The following is an 18,894-nucleotide window of genomic DNA, read 5'->3' as shown; positions in this document are numbered from 1 at the left end:
TAAACGTCCAAAAATGTGCCTTCACTTCGGACTGACCGCAGCGCCTTCTTAAGTGTATGTCGTGGGCAATGTTCCCTCGAAGCTGAGTTGGTGTGAGCTCACACATTTTTGTCTCAGTTCAGGAAAGTGGGTCCAGAGCAAACTAATTGATGAAGAAGCTCACAACTTTAATGCCAGTAGCTCACAAAGCAGAATTGCTGCTCACAAGATGCTTAGAGGGAGTATTGGTCTTGGGTTTGACCTGCGTAATGTGTGAATCCACCTGCCTAGGTAATTTCTCACATCTCCCCGGGAGCTCTCGAATCCAGATCTCACAGGCTTTGCCCTGGCCTCTTGCCATCTCCCCTCTCTTACAAAACGCGGGTGACGTTTACAAGGAAACATAAGAAAAATTATATTGTTCTTTGCTTATCTTCTTTACTGCTGCAAGGGGAGAAAGGAGATTACAGCCCGCTCCGCAGTTTTGTACAGTTTGCTGATAAAGAAAGGTGTGCTGAATTGAAACGTTTGTACCTATGAGCTTTTCAAAAGGGCCATGTTAAAAATGGTAGATTCCAGTGGTCCGTTGTGACTTTTGTGAACACCCCAGGGTGAGAATCCGGCAGAAAGAGATTGTCTGAAGGAGTCCTTATGGGTGCACATCTGAGAAATCGGTGTTGCTGGTTTTGTCCATTGAGTGCGGCATATGTTTGTGTCCTGGAGCGGGAGGGGTAGAAACCAATGTCATTTTGCGGGCACGCATCCCTGTCATCTCAGTTTGAGTGCTGGGAGTCAGAAGAACTGGAGGAGCCACCTTTGAGTCCTTGCCTTACTGGCGAAAATCTCCAGGTTTCTCTCACTAGAATGATTCAAGGGTTGAAACACTTCCCCTATGAAGAAAGGTTAAAACGCTTGGGGCTCTTGAGCTTGGAGAAACGTCGACTGCGGGGGGACAGGATAGAGGTTGGCAAGATAATGCATGGGATGGAGAAAGGAGAGAAAGAAGTCCTTTTCTCCTCGTGGACATTCAATGAAATTGCTTAGCGGTTAGGTTAGAACAGATGAAAGGAAGTGATTAACATGTGGAATTCACTGCCACAGAAGGTGGTGGCAGCTTCAAGCACAGACAGCTTCAAGAGGGGAATGGATAAGCATATGGAGCAGAGATCCATAAGTGGCTATTAGCCACAGCTTATCATTGGAACTCTCTGTCTGGGGCAGCGATTCTCTCTATTCTTGTGCTTGGGGGGAGGGCACAGTGGAAGGGTTTCTAGCCCCGCTGGTGGACCTCTTGATGGCACCTGGGTTTTTTGGCCACTGTGTGACACAGCGCGTTGGACTGGATGGGCCATTGGACTGATCCAACAGGGCTTCTCTTCTGTTCTTATGTTACACAGAGTGTTGGACTGGATGGGCCATTGGCCTGATCCAACGGGGCTTCTCTTATGTTCTTATGTGACACAGAGTGTTGGACTGGAGGGGCCACTGGCCTGATCCAGCAGGGCTTCTCTTATGGTCTTATGTGACACAGAGTGTTGGACTGGATGGGCCATTGGCCTGATCCAACAGGGCTTCTCTAATGTTCTTATGTGACACAGAGCGTTGGACTGGATGGGCCATTGGCCTGATCCAACATGGCTGTTCTTATGTGACACAGAGTGTTGGACTGGAGGGGTCATTGGCCTGATCCAATAGGGCTTCTCTAATGTTCTTATGTGACACAGAGCATTGGACTGGATGGGCCATTGGCCTGATCCAACATGGCTGTTCTTATGTGACACAGAGTGTTGGACTGGAGGGGCCATTGGCCTGATCCAACAGGGCTTCTCTTATGTTCTTATGTGACTCAGAGTGTTGGACTGGATGGGCCATTGGCCTGATCCAACAGGGCTTCTCTTATGTTCTTAAGTAATAGCTGGAACAAGTGATTTCTCCATACTGGCATGTCGGATCTCACCTGGGCACCGAAATAACCTGCTTAGTTGAGCATAAGATTGAAATATTTATTTTGGAACTCAGTGGCAACAAACAAGCAATCTCAGAACCAGGGCTGGCCGGAGACACTTAGGTGCCCATCCAAATGTCCTCCTTCTCACTCACCATCGGCAGCGGCCCCAATCTGCAGGGGCTTTCCCTTGTGCGATACCCAGGGAAGCAAGCATGTCTGCCCAAAGCCGATTCCTGTTCCTGCCAACCTGGAGTCCCGTGCTCTATACAGCTTGCATCAAGGAAGTGTTCAAGGAATTTCTTCTTCTGCCCGAGGGGCAAATTCCAAAGGAGAGCCACTTAAATGAACCGCAGCTACTGGGCTATCCTCTCTCGGTCTCTCTTTCCTGCTTCCTTCCAAATTTTGATTGATTGAGCTAAAAAATCTCTCAGCAGCCTCTCTTGCCTAGCTTCAGAGCCCGTTTGGTGTAGTGGTTAAGCGCGTGGACTGTTATCTGGGAGAACCGGGTTTGATTCCCCGCTCCTCCATTTGCAGCTGCTGGAATGGTCTTGGGTTAGCCAGAGCTCTCATAGGAGTTGTCCTTGAAAGGGCAGCTGCTGTGAGAGCCCTCTCCAGCCCCACCCATCTCACAGGGTGTCTGTTGTGGGGGAGGAAGGGAAAGGAGATTGTGAGCCGCTCTGAGACTCTTCGGAGTGGAGGGAGGGATATAAATCCAATATCTTCATCTACCTCACAGGTTGTCTGTTGTGGACAAGGAACGGAAAGGAGATTGTGAGCCACTCTGTCTGAGACTCTGAGATTTAGGGTGGAGGGCAGGATATAAATCCATGGGCGGCGGCGGCGTTTTCTTCTTCTTCTCCTTCACTGCACCTTCTGTTCTCCATGTCATGTTGGTTCCCTCACTCCTGTGTTCTGCCTCGCCTCTAGAACACAGCTCTCCTGCATAAGAAATCGTTCTTTGCCATGGCATGAATGTATCTTCCATCCCAGTTCTGCCATTCTGCACCGTTTTTGGACACAACATTTCATAGAATGATCCCAGCCAAAAGAAAGTCTCAGAACACAGATCTCCTCGGATATGACTGTTTTTGCCCTTTCAGACTGTCCAGCGGATGAGCGCAGGAAATGTGTTCAAATTAACCCAATTAAACGGGTTTAAATCAAGGGTGGGAAGGTACCGGCTGGATATTAGAAAAACCTTTTTTACAGCCAGAGTTGCCTGACAGTGGGATTGGCTCCATAGAGAGGTGGAGAGCCCCCCCTCCCTGGCAATCTTTAACGTAGGACAAACCCTTGTCAGGGATGCCCTAGGCTGATCCTGCATTGAGCAGGGGGTTGGACTAGATGGCCTCTAGGGCCCCTTCCAACTCTGGGATTCTTTGATTCTAGTCTATGATTCTATGAGTATTTCAGCTGCAGCTCTAACGCTCTGTCGAATGTAATTGAATGTGTCTGACGAAGGTGGCATTGACTCTGGAAAACCTACACCTTGACACTCTAGTTCAGGGGTGGCCCAACATGTTGCTCTTTCTCACATATTGTGTGGCTCTCAGAGCCCCCACCACCCCATCAGCTGCCTTGGAGAAGGCATTTGTGTCTTTAGATCCCTTCACCAAGCCAACCAACATGGGGGCTTGGAGTATGCAGTTAAAGCTGCTTTCTTTCCACTTCTCTCCAGTTTGGTGTCGTGGTGAAGTGTGCGGACTCTTATCTGGGAGAACCGGGTTTGATTCCCCACTCCTCCACTTGCACCTGCCGGGTCAGCCATAGCCCTCACATTGTCCTTGAAAGGGCAGCTTCTGTGAGAGCCAGTTTGGTGTAGTGGTTAAGTGTGCAGACTCTTATCTGGGAGAACCGGGTTTGATTCCCCACTCCTCCACTTGCACCTGCTGGAGCGGACTTGGGTCAGCCATAGCTCTGGCAGAGTTGTCCTTGAAAGGGCAGCTGCTGTGAGAGCCCTCTCAGCCCCATTCACCTCACAGGGTGTCTGTTGTGGGGGAGGAAGGGAAAGGAGATTGTGAGCCACTCTGAGACTCTGAGATTCGGAGTGGAGGGCGGGATTTCTTTCTTTCTTTCTTTCTTTCTTTCTTTCTTTCTTTCTTTCTTTCTTTCTTTCTTTCTTTCTTTCTTTCTTTCTTTCTTTCTTTCTTTCTTTCTTTCTTTCTTTCTTTCTTTCTTCCTTCCTTCCTTCCTTCCTTCCTTCCTTCCTTCCTTCCTTTCTTTCTTTCTTTCTTTCTTCCTTCCTTCCTTCCTTCCTTCCTTCCTTCCTTCCTTCCTTCCTTCCTTCCTTCCTTCCTTCCTTCCTTTCTTTCTTTCTTTCTTTCTTTCTTTCTTTCTTTCTTTCTTTCTTTCTTTCTTTCTTTCTTTCTTTCTTTCTTTCTTTCCTCGAGTTCGTAACTGGGAAGAAGTTAAATAGTTCTGCTTTTAAGATCTTGTTTCTAAGAAATCCCTCTGTCTCAGGAAAACATTATGGACGGCGTAAGGCTGAAGGAAGGAAGCCAGATGTGCCTCTCCGGTTTCTGCATTAAGACCCCTTCCCACAAGTTCCTGCCAAAACAAATCAGTGGGGAGGGAAGGGGGAGGCGACACCCCAAGCGAAGCAGCCGCCCAACTGGTTTTAATCCATAAAATACAAGAGTGAGATTTGAGTTTAGATTTAGGGTTGCCAACCTCCAGGTGGGAGCAGGAGATCTGGGTTGGAGGCCCTTGCCCCGCTTCATCAGAAAGCGAGGGGGGGAGGAAGGGAATTTATTTATTTATTTTACCGGATTTATATCCCGCCCTCCCTGCCGAAGCAGGCACAGGGCGGCTGACAACAATACAAACATTTACAAATATTGAGCATTCACTCATTAAAACCTTAAACAGCATAACAATTAAAACATGTTAAAACCATTTGGTGCTAATGGTCGGTTCCAATAACTGCCGTCTTCTTGAGCATCCTGATACGTAGCTATCCATTAAAAGCAAGACGAAATAAAGCTGTCTTGCAAGCCTTGCGGAACTGAGCAAGGTCCCGCGAGGCTCTTGCTTCTTCCGGAAACTGGTTCCACCAACAGGGGGCCGCTGTAGAGAAGGCTCTTTCACGGGTGGTCTTCCATCTTGCATCCCTCGGCCCAGGGATCGATAACAGGTTCTGTGTCCCTGATCTGGGTACCCTCTGGGGAACATATGGGGAGAGACGGTCCCTAAGGTAAACAGGTCCTCGGCCATATATGTCTGCTGGGCACTCCATTATTCCCTATGGAGACTGATTTCCATAGGGTATAATGGAGAACTGATGTCTACTGGGCACTCCATTATACCCTATGATGACTGGTCCCCATAGGGTATAATGGAGAAAAATTAATCCATGGGGATCTGGGAGGGGCTGTTTTTTGAGGTAGAGGCACCAAATTTTCGACATAGCGTCTGATGCCTCTCTTCAAAACACCCTCCACGTTTCAAAAGGATTGGACCAGGGGGTCCAATTCTATGAGCTCCCAAAGAAGGTGCCCCTATCCTTCATTATTTCCAACGGAGGGAAGGCATTTAAAAAGGCGAGCAGTCCCTTGAAATGTGATGGCCAGAACTCCCTTTGGAATTCACTTATGCTTGTCACAACCTTGCTCCTGGCTCCGCCCCCAAAGTCTTCTGGCTCCACCTTCAAAGTCTCCTGGCTCCATGCCCAAAGTCCCCAGATATTTCTTGAATTGGACTTGGCAACCTGATTGCAAAGACTTTTGCAGAAGCACCGAACAGACTTCTGGGACTTGTCAGAAGGCCCCCCCCCCCGGCAACCCCTCCCGCCTTCCTTGGGAGGGTGGGGCAGCCAAGCGCATCAGAGCGCATCTGATAAAGCTGGAGCCGAAGCCGGTGCGGAAAGGAATTGCCGATGTCAGCAATGCCGCAAATTTGGATGCAACAGGGCAAATTGTCCCACAGCAGGGCCGGATCGACATATTTTTGAGTGGGGACAAAACCAAAAAAATGGCGCCCCCCCCACTCAAAAAATGGAGGGGGGAAGCCACAGGGGAGGAAGTGGGGAGGAAGCCGTGGGGCTGCCTTTGCTGCCTCTGTGCCTTGCAGAGAGAAAGAACAGGTGTCATCTCCTTGAATTGCACGCCAGTCGTGGTCTCTGTGGTCAGACTCCATTGTAGGGTTGCCAATCTCCAGGTGGGGGCAGGAGATCCCCGGTTTGGAGGCCCTCCCCCTCGCTTCAAGGTCATCAGAAAGCAGGGAGGGGAGGGAAATGTCTGCTGGGTGCTCCGTGATTCCCTATGGAGACCGATCCCCATAGGGTATAATGGAGAATTGATCCGTGGGTATCTGGAGCTCTGGGGGGCTGTTTTTTGAGACTGAAGCACCAGATTTGCAGCATAGCATCCTCTCCTCAAAATACCCTCCACGTTTCAAAAAGATTGGACCAGGGGGTCGAATTCTATGAGCCCCCAAAGAAGGTGCCCCTATCCTTCATTATTTCCAAAGGAGAGAAGGCATTTTAAAAGGTGTGCGGTCCCTTTAAATGTGATGGCCAGAACTCCCTTTGGAGTTCAATTCTGCTTGTCACAACCTTTCTTTGGGCTCCACCCTCAATGTCTCCTGGCTCCACCTCCGAAGTCCCCAGATATTTCTTGAATTGGACCTGGCAACCCTATAGAGCTTTGACTCTCAAAAGCTCGTACTCCACCCCGCCCCTCCCAAATCTTGTTGGTCTATGGATGTTTTGGATAAGCATATGGAGCAGAGGTCCATCAGTGGCTCTTAGCCACAGCGTATTGTTGGAACTCTCTGTCTGGGGCAAGTGATGCTCTGTATTCTTGGTGCTTGGGAGGGGCAACAGTGGGAGGCCTTCTAGTTTCCTGGCCCCACAGTGGTGGACCTCCTGATAGCACCTGGGGTTTTTTGGTCACTGTGTGACACAGATTGTTGGATTGGATGGGTGATTGGCCTGATCCAACATGGCTTCTCTTATGTTCTTATGTGACACAGAGTGTTGGACTGGAGGGGCCATTGGCCTGATCCAACAGGGCTTCTCTTATGTTCTTATGTGACACAGAGTGTTGGACTGGATGTGCCAGTGGCCTGATCCAACATGGCTTCTCTTATGTTCTTATGTGACACAGAGTGTTGGACTGGAGGGGCCATTGGCCTGATCCAACAGGGCTTCTCTTATGTTCTTATGTGACACAGAGTGTTGGACTGGATGTGCCAGTGGCCTGATCCAACATGGCTTCTCTTATGTTCTTATGTGACACAGAGTGTTGGACTGGAGGGGCCATTGGCCTGATCCAACATGGCTTCTCTTATGTTCTTATGTGACACAGAGTGTTGGACTGGAGGGGCCATTGGCCTGATCCAACATGGCTTCTCTTATGTTCTTATGTGACACAGAGTGTTGGACTGGAGGGGCCATTGGCCTGATCCAACAGAGCTTCTCTTATGTTCTTATGTGACACAGAGTGTTGGACTGGATGTGCCAGTGGCCTGATCCAACATGGCTTCTCTTATGTTCTTATGTGACACAGAGTGTTGGACTGGAGGGGCCACTGGCCTGATCCAACAGGGCTTCTCTTATGTTCTTATGTGACACAGAGTGTTGGACTGGATGGGCCACTGGCCTGATCCAACAGGGCTTCTCTTATGTTCCTATGTGACACAGAGTGTTGGACTGGATGGGCCTTTGGCCTGATCCAACATGGCTTCTCTTATGTTCTTATGTGACACAGAGTGTTGGACTGGATGGGCCACTGGCCTGATCCAACATGGCTTCTCTTATGTTCTTATGTGACTCAGAGTGTTGGACTGGAGGGGCCATTGGCCTGATCCAACATGGCTTCTCTTACGTCTGTGAAGTGCTACTGGACTCAAATCTAGCTATCGTCGTACAGTCCAACACAGATGGAATTCTGGTAGGTCTCCAGGTTCTAGCTGGAGGTTGGCAGCCTTAGACACTACACTCCTGCGTCCCGTATCCTTGGCCTGCATTGCTAAACGCTCCCCTCTGTTCTCTGCAAACACTTTCTGCTTGCGAGCCAACTGCAAGGAAGATCCTGTCTGGAAGTCATTTGAGTTCTCTAAGCCTCTTAATCTTCTGCTCTCTTTGCTGTGATGTCTGCATCAACCTTCCCTTCACGTCTGGGAGGAAGGGTGGGAGAGGGAGAGGACCCGAAATCTGGCATCTGGGAGGCCTTCCTTTTCCTGGGGAGCCTGCATGTGCTTTAGGCCGCCGGGGAAGGCTTTCCTGACGCAGACAAAATGGGAACCTTCCCAGACCTGTTCATCTTCTGTGGGCTTGTATGCCTACTGGCAAAACCAACCCCAGGCTTAGGGAGTGTTTTGGGCACGTAGCCTGATCACAGAGAGATAAATGAGGGATCAAGGGAAAGCCTGGAGCCAGAATAGGGGCAGAAAATTAGGGTGTGTCCCAGTCTACACTCTCCATCAGATAGACTGTTGGCCAATAGTGCTCAGCTTGAACATCCTCTCTCTTCTTCTATTCTAGCTTATCTCAGGAATTGTTTTGTAGAAAAATAGGTGGTGGAGCTCATTAGCATAACTCATTAGCCTCATATGCCCCTCCCAGCCAAAAGCAACCATACGCAAGAAAGGAGAGCCCCAGGCGAGCGAGGCCTGCTTGGGTTGGCTAGAGATCCAGCCAGCCTTGTTTGCCTGGGGCTCTCCTGGCCACCCACCCCAGTCAAAAAGCCAGCAAGCCACCTGCCACCCAAAATCACATAAGAAGTGGAGAAAGGGTGGTGTGGGCTTCTCCAGGGATTAATAAGGGCTGCTGGGGGTGTGGCAAAGTGTCTGGAGGCTGACTGGCTGCCTGATTTCCTAATCCAGGAATTGTTATGCAGCTGCACCTCCTATTCAATGGACGAGGTAGGTGGGGAGGAGGAGGGGGAACCCTCAGAAAGGTTCAGGAGCTGTGCTCCTGTGAGCTCCTGCTGAATCTGAGGCCTGGTTTATCTAATCTCACAAGAAGCAATCCCTAATATAATTTATGACTTGTCTTTGCGATAACGTCTTCTGATGGGAGTCAAGTGAATTTACACAAGCTCCCCCCCGCCCCCGTTTTATATTAGTTAGGTATATTTCATTAGTTGCTATATGACTTATTAGACTTTGTCTTGTACTTTTGGTTATATTATTTGCTGTATGTAAACACTATGATTGTGAAATGTGTGGCACATACTTGGACAGAAAATATAATAAACTGTTTTTTGAATGGATGGAAAATATACTGTTGGAGAAGGAAGGAAGGAAGGAAGGAAGGAAGGAAGGAAGGAAGGAAGGAAGGAAGGAAGGAAGGAAGGAAGGAAGGAAGGAAGGAAGAAAGAAAAGGGAGGAAAGAGGAAAGAAGGAAGGAAAGAAGGAAGCAAGGAAAGAAGAAAAAGAAAGGAAGGAAGAAGAAAAAGAAAGGAAAGAAAGAAGGAAGGAAGAAGGAAAAGAAAAGAAGGAAGAAAGGAAAAGGAAGGAAGGAAGGAAGGAAAAGAAAGGAAGGAAGAAGGAAAAGAAAGGAAAGAAGGAAGGAAGAAAGAAGGAAAGGAAAGGAAAAGAAAAAAAAGAAGGAAGGAAGGAAGGAAAAGAAAGGAAGGAAGAAGGAAAAGAAAAGAAAAGAAAAGAAGGAAGGAAGGAAAGAAGGAAGGAAAAGAAAGGAAGGAAAGAAGGAAGGAAGGAAGAAGGAAAAGAAAGGAAAGAAAAGAAAGAAAAGAAAAGAAAAGAAAGGGAAGAAGGAAAAGGAAGAAGGAAAGAAGGAAGGAAAGAAGGAAGCAAGGAAGGAAGTCAGGAAGTCAAATATAACATAAGATGAGAGATCACTGGATTTGGCTGATTGAAGCGAGCACTTTACTGTCATTGCTGGAGCAGCAGAGACATTTCATAGACTCATAGAGTCAGAAGGGACCTCCAGGGTCATCTAGTCCAACCTTCTGAACAATGCAGGAAATTCACAAACATCTCGAGGTGGAACTTGGGGCTCTCCTGGAATGACAGCTCATCTCCAGACTTCCAAGAGCAGTTCCCCCAGAGAGAATGAATGTTTTGGAGGCTGGCGGCTGGGGTCCCTCTTCTCCCCAGGCTCCACCCACAAATCTCCCGGAGTTTCCCAACCTGGCTCTGGCAAGCCTCCCCCCTCCATCTGCCCCCAGTGGTCAGGGAAGACCTGGAAACCCTGGGCCCAACCAGCCCCGGTCCTAGGGGGTCTGCAGCCCCAGGTGGAACCCCCCTGCCATCTCCCCTGCAGACTTCAATCGGGGGAAGTGATATTGTGACGACATTGTGACGGTGAGCAGCACGCCCCCCTGCCCGGCTCCCTGCCCACTTCGGAGGGCACTGAGCAGGAGCCACCTCGTTCTTTCTTAGCTCCGAGCAATCAGAGCAAAGAAAGAACACAGCAGAATCAGGGTCAGCCGCAAGCAGGGATGGTGAGGCGGTGCCCTAGGTGGTGAGGCGGCGCCCTAGGCAGCCACCTACTCCCACATGCTGGCCCTGGGCACAACTCGCCAGACCCTGTCTAATCATGATCTGAATGGCCAGGAGGGGCGGGGACGAAATCTGCCAGTTGCAGGATCTTAGCATTTTTACACCCTGCTGAAAATGAAAGGTTGGATTCAAGTGCTCGGTGGGATTCAAATGCGTTTTGTAGTTGAGCGCTTTGAACCCGGATTCTTTCAGGTGCCGGCTTTAGGATGCCCTTTGCTGTTGTGTTTCTGATCGATGGCCCCGGCTGGCTGTTCCTGGCACACTGGATTAAGTGCTATTCACCAGTGTTTAGACATTAGAACAAAGAGGGGTTGTGAACAAGAGTTTCCTTAATCATTCTTCAAACAGGGCATTTCTAATGAAAGGCTGTTATATGTACATAAGCACAGAAGGAGAGAGAGAGAGAGCAACAGACAGACACCGTGTGGTAGCTTGTAGGTTTGCCAGACTCCAGGTGGGGCCTGGAGATCTCCCGCTTTTCCCATTCGATCTCTAGTTGGCAGAGATCAGCTCCCCTGGCAGGGCTGGATTAACAGTTAGGCCAAGGAAGCACTGGCGCCCACGCCTTTAGGGGCCCCAGGCTGGCTCCTCCCCACCCCCCCAGTTTTCCCCTGTTTGCAGATCTCCAAGCCTTAAGGTTGCCAAGTCCAATTCAAGAAATATTTGGGGACTTTGGGGGTGGAGCCTGGAGACTTTGGGGGTGGAGCCAGGAGCAAGGTTGTGACAAGTACGATGGAACTGCAAAGGGAGTTCTGGCCATCACATTTCAAGGGACTGCACAGTTTTTGAATGCCTTCCCTCCACTGGAAATAATGAAGGATAGGGGCACCTTTTTGGGGGGCTCATAGGATTGGACCTCCTTGGTCCAATCTTTTTGAAACTGGGAGGGTCTTTTGAGGAGAGGCATCAGATGCTATGCTGAAAACTTGGTGCTTCTATCTCAAAATACAGTCCTCCTTCAATCCTCGGATACCCGCAGATCAATTCTGCATCATGCCCTGTGGCAGGGATGGCCAACGGTAGCTCTCCAGGTGTTTTTTTGCCTACAACTCCCATCAGCCCCAGCCTTTGGATCAGGCCAATGGCCCATCCAGTCCAACACTCTGAGTCACAGAAGAACATAAGAGAAGCCATGTTGGATCAGGCCAGTGGCCCATCCAGTCCAACACTCTGAGTCACAGAAGAACATAAGAGAAGCCATGTTGGATCAGGCCAGTGGCCCATCCAGTCCAACACTCTGTGTCACAGAAGAACATAAGAGAAGCCATGTTGGATCAGGCCAGTGGCCCATCCAGTCCAACACTCTGAGTCACAGAAGAACATAAGAGAAGCCATGTTGGATCAGGCCAGTGGCCCATCCAGTCCAACACTCTGTGTCACAGAAGAACATAAGAGAAGCCATGTTGGATCAGGCAATGGCCCATCCAGTCCAACACTCTGAGTCACATAAGAACATAAGAGAAGCCCTGTTGGATCAGGCCTGTGGCCCCTCCAGTCCAACACTCTGTGTCACATAAGAACATAAGAGAAGCCATGTTGGATCAGGCCAATGGCCCCTCCAGTCCAACACTCTGTGTCCCATAAGAACATAAGAGAAGCCCTGTTGGATCAGGCCAGTGGCCCATCCAGTCCAACCCTCTGTGTCACATAAGAACATAAGAGAAGCCCTGTTGGATCAGGCCAATGGCCCATCCAGTCCAACACTCTTTGTCACATAAGAACATAAGAGAAGCCATGTTGGATCAGGCCAGTGGCCCATCCAGTCCAACACTCTGTGTCACATAAGAACATAAGATAAGCCCTGTTGGATCAGGCAATGGCCCATCCAGTCCAACACTCTGAGTCACAGTAGAACATAAGAGCAGCCATGTTGGATCAGGCCAATGGCCCATCCAGTCCAACACTCTATGTCACACAGTGGCCAAAAAAATTATATATACATACACCCACTGTGGCTAATAGCCACTGAAGTCTTCTGGCTCCACCCCCAAAGTCTGCAGATATTTCTTGAATTGGACTTGAGAACCCCACTCCATTTCCAGAAAGGGCCTGATTGTCTTGACCTCCCTCGCAGGGGGAGTCGTTACCCTAGACGATAACACTCTTCTTGGTTTAGCACGACATCAAGCCGCCTACCAGTTCTTTTCTCTTTCTCCCCATCGGTTCCTGTTTGTTTAATGTTCAAGGGCAAACAGAATGAGCTGGAAGGTCTGGTCCTCCGTGCCAAGGTGTGAAAGGGTTTTGTGGGGTGAGCAGCGGAGAGGGGAGGACGACTAATCGCAGAGCAACCAGATCTGGGTTGTCACAGAGCTTGGCACAGGCAAACGGGGGATCTTTTCTGCAGGCTGACTTCTCATGAGAGTTGCCAGTTCTGAATTGCGAAACGCCTGGAGAATTGGTGGGGGCAGGGGATCCCCCGGTTTGGAGGCCCTCCCCCCGCTTCAGGGTCGTCAGAAAGCGGGGGGGGGGGGGGGGAGGGAAATGTCTGCTGGGAACTCTATTATTCCCTATGGAGATTTATTCCCATAGAAAATCATGGAGAATTGATCCGTGGGTATCTGGGGCTCTTGGGTGGCCTATTTTTTGGGGCAGAGGCACCAAATTTTCAGTATAACACCTAGTGCCTCTCCCCAAAATAACCCCCAAGTTTCAAAACGATTGGACCAGTGGGTCCAATTCTATGAGCCCCAAAAGAAGGTGCCCCTATCCTTCATTATTTCCTATGGAAGGAAAGAATGGAAAAGGTGTGCCGTCCCTTTAAATGTGAGGGCCAGAACTCCCTTTGGAGTTCAATTATGCTTGTCATACCCTTGTTACTGGCTCTGCCCCAACGTCTCCTGGCTCCGGCCCAAAGTCTCCTGGCTCCACCCCCAAAGTTGCCAGATATTTCTTGAATTGGACTTGGCAACCCTAATCAGCGTAGCTTGTCAGATGGCCATCGAGCCTCTGTTTAAAAATCTCCAAGGAAGGAGAGCCCACCACCTCCCAAGGAGGAAGCCTGTTCCACTGAGGAACTGCTCTACTGGTCAGAAAGTTCTTAATGTTTAGCTGAAAGCTCTTCTGATTTAATTTCAACCTATTGGCTCTGGTCTGATCTTCTGGGGCAGACGACACCGTGATCGTCTGGGAAATGGTGGGACATCTCCAGGTGTCTCCTGGAGGCTGGCAGTTTTACGGATAAACTCGTCCAGGACACAGCTTGCAGCTCAACGTACGTAAAAGAAAAGCAGAAATCAGATCGAAACTTTTGCCCCAAGCTAATTTCAGTTTTGCACCAGGAAGGGACGGTGGCTCAGTGGTAGAGCATCTGCTTGGGAAGCAGAAGGTCCCAGGTTCAATCCCCAGCATCTCCAACTAAAAGAGGTCCAGGCAAATAGGTGTGAAAAACCTCAGCTTGAGACCCTGGAGAGCCATGGATGGGGCTGTGGCTCAGTGGTAGAGTACCTGCTTGGTAAGCAGAAGGTCCCAGGTTCAATCCCCGGCATCTCCAGCTAAAAAGGGTCCAGGCAAGTAGGCGTGAATAACCTCAGCTTGAGACCCGGGAGAGCCGCTGCCAGTCTGAGAAGACAATACTGACTTTGATGGACCAAGCGTCTGATTCAGTATAAGGCAGCTTCATACGTTCATACGTTCAAAGTCTTTGGCAGAATTCAGTTTCTCCCAGTTGGCAGAGGCCTGCTTTTTCTGCGAACTGTATTCGGATCCTGACGAAGAGAGACATAGTTCTACCAGGAGCTGAGGTTTGGGGTCAGGGATGTGTGTGTGTGTGTGGGGGGGGGGAGCTTGCAACAGGCAGCATGTTTGCTGGAATTGACACACATGAAGCTACCTTATTAGAGTTGCCAGTCCCCAGTTGGGGGCAGGGGATCCCCCAGTTTGGAGGCCCTCCCCCCCTTCAGGGTCATCGGAAAGTGTGTGTGTGTGTGGGGGAAGTGTCTGCAGGGCACTCCGTTATTGCCTATGGAGACCCATTCCCATAGGGTATAATGGAGAATTGTTTTGTGGGTATCTGGGGCTCTGGTGGAGCTGTTTTATGAGATAGAGGCGCCATGTTTTCAGCATAGCATCCAGTGCCTCTCCCCAAAATACCCTCCAAGTTTCAAAAAGATTGGACCAGGGAATCCTATGAGCCCTGAAAGAAGGTGCCCCTATCCATTATTTCCAATGGAGGGAAGGTATTTAAAAGGTGTGCAGTCCCTTTAAATGTGATGACCAGAACTCCCTTTGGACTTCAGTTATGCTAGTCACACTCTCATTCCTGGCTCCACCCCAATGCCTCCTGGTCCCTCCCCCAAAGTCTCCAGGCTCCACCCCCAAAGTCCCCAGATATTTCTTGGATTGGACTTGACAACTTCCCTAGCACCTTATACTCAACCAGACCTTGGCCCCTCAAAGTCAGTCTTGTAGGGCAGTGGGTCTCCAGGGTCTCAGGCGGAGGTCTTTCCCACCACCTCCGGCCTGCTCCTTTTAACTGGAGATGCCGGGGATTGAACCAGGGACCTTCTGCATGCCAAGCAGAGGCTCTACGCTGAGCGATGGACTCTCCTGAAATCGCAGATTTTCCCGTGATTCTCCCAGACGTGACATAGAAGAAGAAGAAGAAGAAGATATTGGATTTATATCCCGCCCTCCACTCCGAAGAGTCTCAGAGCGGCTCACAATCTCCTTTCCCTTCCTCCCCCACAACAGACACCCTGTGAGGTAGATGAAGATATTGGATTTATATCCCGCCCTCCACTCCGAAGAGTCTCAGACCGGCTCACAATCTCCTTTCCCTTCCTCCCCCACAACAGACACCCTGTGAGATAGATGAAGATATTGGATTTATATCCTGCCCTCCACTCCGAAGAGTCTCAGAGCGGCTCACAATCACCTTTCCCTTCCTCCCCCACAACAGACACCCTGTGAGGAGCGTGGGGCTGGAGAGGGCTCTCACAGCAGCTTCCCTTTCAAGGACAACCTCTGCCAGAGCTATGGCTGACCCAAGGCCATGCTAGCAGGTGCAAGTGGAGGAGTGGGGAATCAAACCCGGTTCTCCCAGATAAGAGTCCACACACTTAACCACTACACCAAATTGGCTCTCATCACGATGCATGCAGTAGCACTGCTTATTGTTTCCCCCCTGCCATTGCTTGGAGTGGCGGGGGGGGGCATGGGGGCTGGGAGGGAGGCACGTCCCACCCTCACTGGCCATCCGAGTAGACTCTATGACATCACTTCCCTACTGGGCTCCTTCACTGGCCTCTAGCCATGAGGGCTGGGCAAAGGTCTCCTGAGGCCACTCTGGCACGTTTCAAGAAACTGCAGTGCGAGGTGTTCTTCCAGAGCAAGTTTATTGCTCAGGTCATACCTGTTTGTTCATACCTTTCAGCCATTTCAAGGCCTCTAGAAGTAGGAGAGGGGAAATATTTGGTAGCTGTCATAAAAGGAAAGTTAACTCTTTGCTCTCACCAGAGGATTCAGGGTTTTTTATTGTCTTTTAAAGTTTTATTTGGTTTCCATAGAAAAAAGAAAGAGGAAGGGGTAGGTGGAATAGTCAAGAAGTAACACGTGATTCAATTCTTACATGACACATTCCGCATGCCACTGTAACGTCAAAATAAACAGGAAGTATTATAACGCGCTTAAACTAATTTCAGAAAATATTGTAAGTTCTTACTTATACTGTCTACTTTGGATTGTATTCTTAACATATATATACTAATAGGTAATGTAAATTCACATCGGCTAAGATTCAGTTTGGAAAAGTGACAACTAAGGGGTGTGTGTGTGCGAACCAGTGTTCCCTCTAAGCTGAGCTAGTGTGAGCTGCTGGCTCATGGTTCTTTAGCCTCCGGCGTGCCCATTTTTGTCTTTGCTCAGGAAAAATGGCCCCAGAGCAAAACTAATTGATGCAGCAGCTCAGAACTTTAATGCCAGTAGTTCACAAAGTAGAACGTAAGAGAAGCCATGTTGGATCAGGCCAATGGCCCCTCCAGTCCAACACTCTGTGTCACATAAGCACATAAGAGAAGCCCTGTTGGACCAGGCCAATGGCCCATCCAGTCCAACACTCTGTGTCACATAAGCACATAAGAGAAGCCATGTTGGATCAGGCCAATGGCCCATCCAGTCCAACACTCTGTGTCACATAAGCACATAAGAGAAGCCATGTTGGATCAGGCCAATGGCCCATCCAGTCCGACACTCTGTGTCACATAAGAACATAAGAGAAGCCCTGTTGGATCAGGCCAGTGGCCCCTCCAGTCCAACACTCTGTGTCACAGAAGAACATAAGAGAAGCCATTTTTTGCTCACAGAATTTTTTCTAGCAAGACTCCACAGCTTAGAGGGAGTATGGGTGGGAGGGGGGATGGGTGGGACCAAGGGAACTTCCCCCCTCCCCCCTCCAAAGACTAGACCTCAAAGGCATCCAATGAAGCTGACGGGCAGGAGGTTCAGGACACACAAAAGGAAAGACGACTTTACACAGAGAGGGATTAAACTGTGGAATTTGCTGCCAGAGAATGGAGTGACAGCCACAGGAATAAAGAAGATTAGATAGATTCATGGAGGATAAGTCTATCAGGTTACTAGCTATAGTGACTGAGGGGAACCTCCACATTCAGAGGCATTAATCCTCTCAAGCCCAGAGCCAGGAGGCAACATCAGGGGATGCCCTCAGTCTCTGCACCTTCTTGTTGGCCCTCCAGAGGAACTGGTTAGCCACTGGGTGGGACAGGATGCTGGACTAGATGGACCATTGGTCTCCTCCAGCAGCGTTCTTCTGATGTTCTTCTCAGGGGAAGGCCTCGGCCTCTCTGCCCTGTTGTTGACCCCCCAAAGGAACTGTTTGGCCCACTGTGTGAGGCAGGACTAAATGGACCACTGCTGGTCTGATCCAACGGGGCTCTTCTGATGTTCTTATGAAGGCCTCAGCCTCTCTGCCCTGTTGGCCCTCCAGAGGAACTGATTGGCCATTGTGTGAGACAGGTTCCTGGACTAGATGGACCACTGGCCTGATCCAGCAGGGCTCTTCTGACGTTCTTCTCAGGGGAAGGCCTCGGCCTCTCTGCCCTGTTGTTGGCCCTCCAGAGGAACTGATCGGCCATTGTGTGAGACAGGTTCCTGGACTAGATGGACCACTGGCCTGACCCAGCAGGGCTCTTCTGATGTTCTTCTCAGGGGAAGGCCTCAGCCTCTCTGCCCTGTTGTTGCTTCTCCTGAGGAACTGCTTGGCCACTGTGTGAGACAGGAGGCTGGGCTGGATGGACCCTCACTAGCCTGACCCAGCAGGGCTCTTCTTACATTCTTAGGTCCATCAAACTGGTATCTGATGACCATCTTTTTTCTCTTTTCAGTTGTTCGGCTGTGGTTCAGTGGCTCAAATCGTCCTCAGCAGAGGAAGCCATGGGGCTTTCCTGACAGTCAATCTGGCTTTCGGTTTTGCAGTGACGCTGGGGATTCTCATCGCTGGACAGATCTCAGGTATGGATGGGCATTTTGGGGCCTGCCTTCCCCCTTGCATGTGTAGGGGTGACCTCAGTATCCCACAAGTAAAATTTTAAGTAGCGCAAATGTAGAGAGCTAGTGTGGTGTGCTGGTTAGAATACAGGATTAGGAGCAGGGAGCTGCAGGTTCAGATCTCCTCTGTGCCATGGGCCTTGGGGCCAGTCACACACTCTCAGCCTCACACCTGATTGTTGTGAGGAAGAAGATAGGAGATATTGGATTTATACCCCATCCTTCACTCTGAATCTCAGAGTCTCAGAGTGGCTCACAATCTCCTTTGGAGCCAAACTTGAGAGTCAGTTTGGTGTAGTGGTTAAGTGCATGGATTCTTATCTGGAAGAACTGGGTTTGATTCCCCACTCCTCCACTGTCAGCTGCTGGAGTGGCCTTGGGTCAGCCATAGCTCTGGCAGAGGTTGTCCTTGAAAGGGCAGCTGCTGTGAGAGCCCTCTCAGAGAGCCAGTTTGGTGTAGTGGTTAAGTGTGCGGACTCTTATCTGGGAGAACCGGGTTTGATTCCCCACTCCTCCACTTGCACCTGCTAGCATGGCCTTGGGTCAGCCATAGCTCTGGCAGAGGTTGTCCTTGAAAGGGCAGCTGCTGTGAGAGCCCTCTCCAGCCCCACCCACCTCACAGGGTGTCTGTTGTGGGGGAGGAAGGTAAAGGAGATTGTGAGCCGCTCTGAGACTCTTCGGAGTGGAGGGTGGGGTATAAATCCAATATCTTCTTCTTCTTCAGCCCCACCTACCTCACAGGGTATCTATTGTGAGTTGAGAATATATAGGAGATTGTAAGCCACTCTGAGTCTCTGAATCAGAGAGAAGGGTGGGATATAAATCTGCAGTCTTCTCTACACATCCTCTGTGTCACACAGTGGCCAAAAACCCCAAGTGCCATCAGGAGGTCCACCAGTGGGGTCAAGACACTAGGAAAACTGACTCTGTAGTCTAGAAAGCTGTTGGAATTACTGATCTCCAGGCCCCCCCCCCCCCGGGAGGCTTTCAACCCTATA

At 49.9% G+C, this 18,894-nt stretch overlaps 1 protein-coding gene across 1 annotated transcript in view; it reads left to right on the top strand.

Moving 5' to 3' along the window:
• The window catches only part of LOC132570020 (aquaporin-3-like), a 34,458-nt gene that overhangs the window by 1,338 nt on the left and 14,226 nt on the right, over positions 1–18,894 (top strand). The window contains exon 2 of the mRNA XM_060236461.1: positions 17,734–17,860. Within this exon, the coding sequence (XP_060092444.1) occupies positions 17,734–17,860 (127 nt within the window). The remainder of the gene's footprint in view (positions 1–17,733; positions 17,861–18,894) is intronic.

Source organism: Heteronotia binoei, chromosome 4, assembly GCF_032191835.1.
Source record: "Heteronotia binoei isolate CCM8104 ecotype False Entrance Well chromosome 4, APGP_CSIRO_Hbin_v1, whole genome shotgun sequence".
Taxonomy (NCBI): domain Eukaryota; kingdom Metazoa; phylum Chordata; class Lepidosauria; order Squamata; family Gekkonidae; genus Heteronotia; species Heteronotia binoei.
This window is presented reverse-complemented; position numbering and strand designations above follow the sequence as displayed.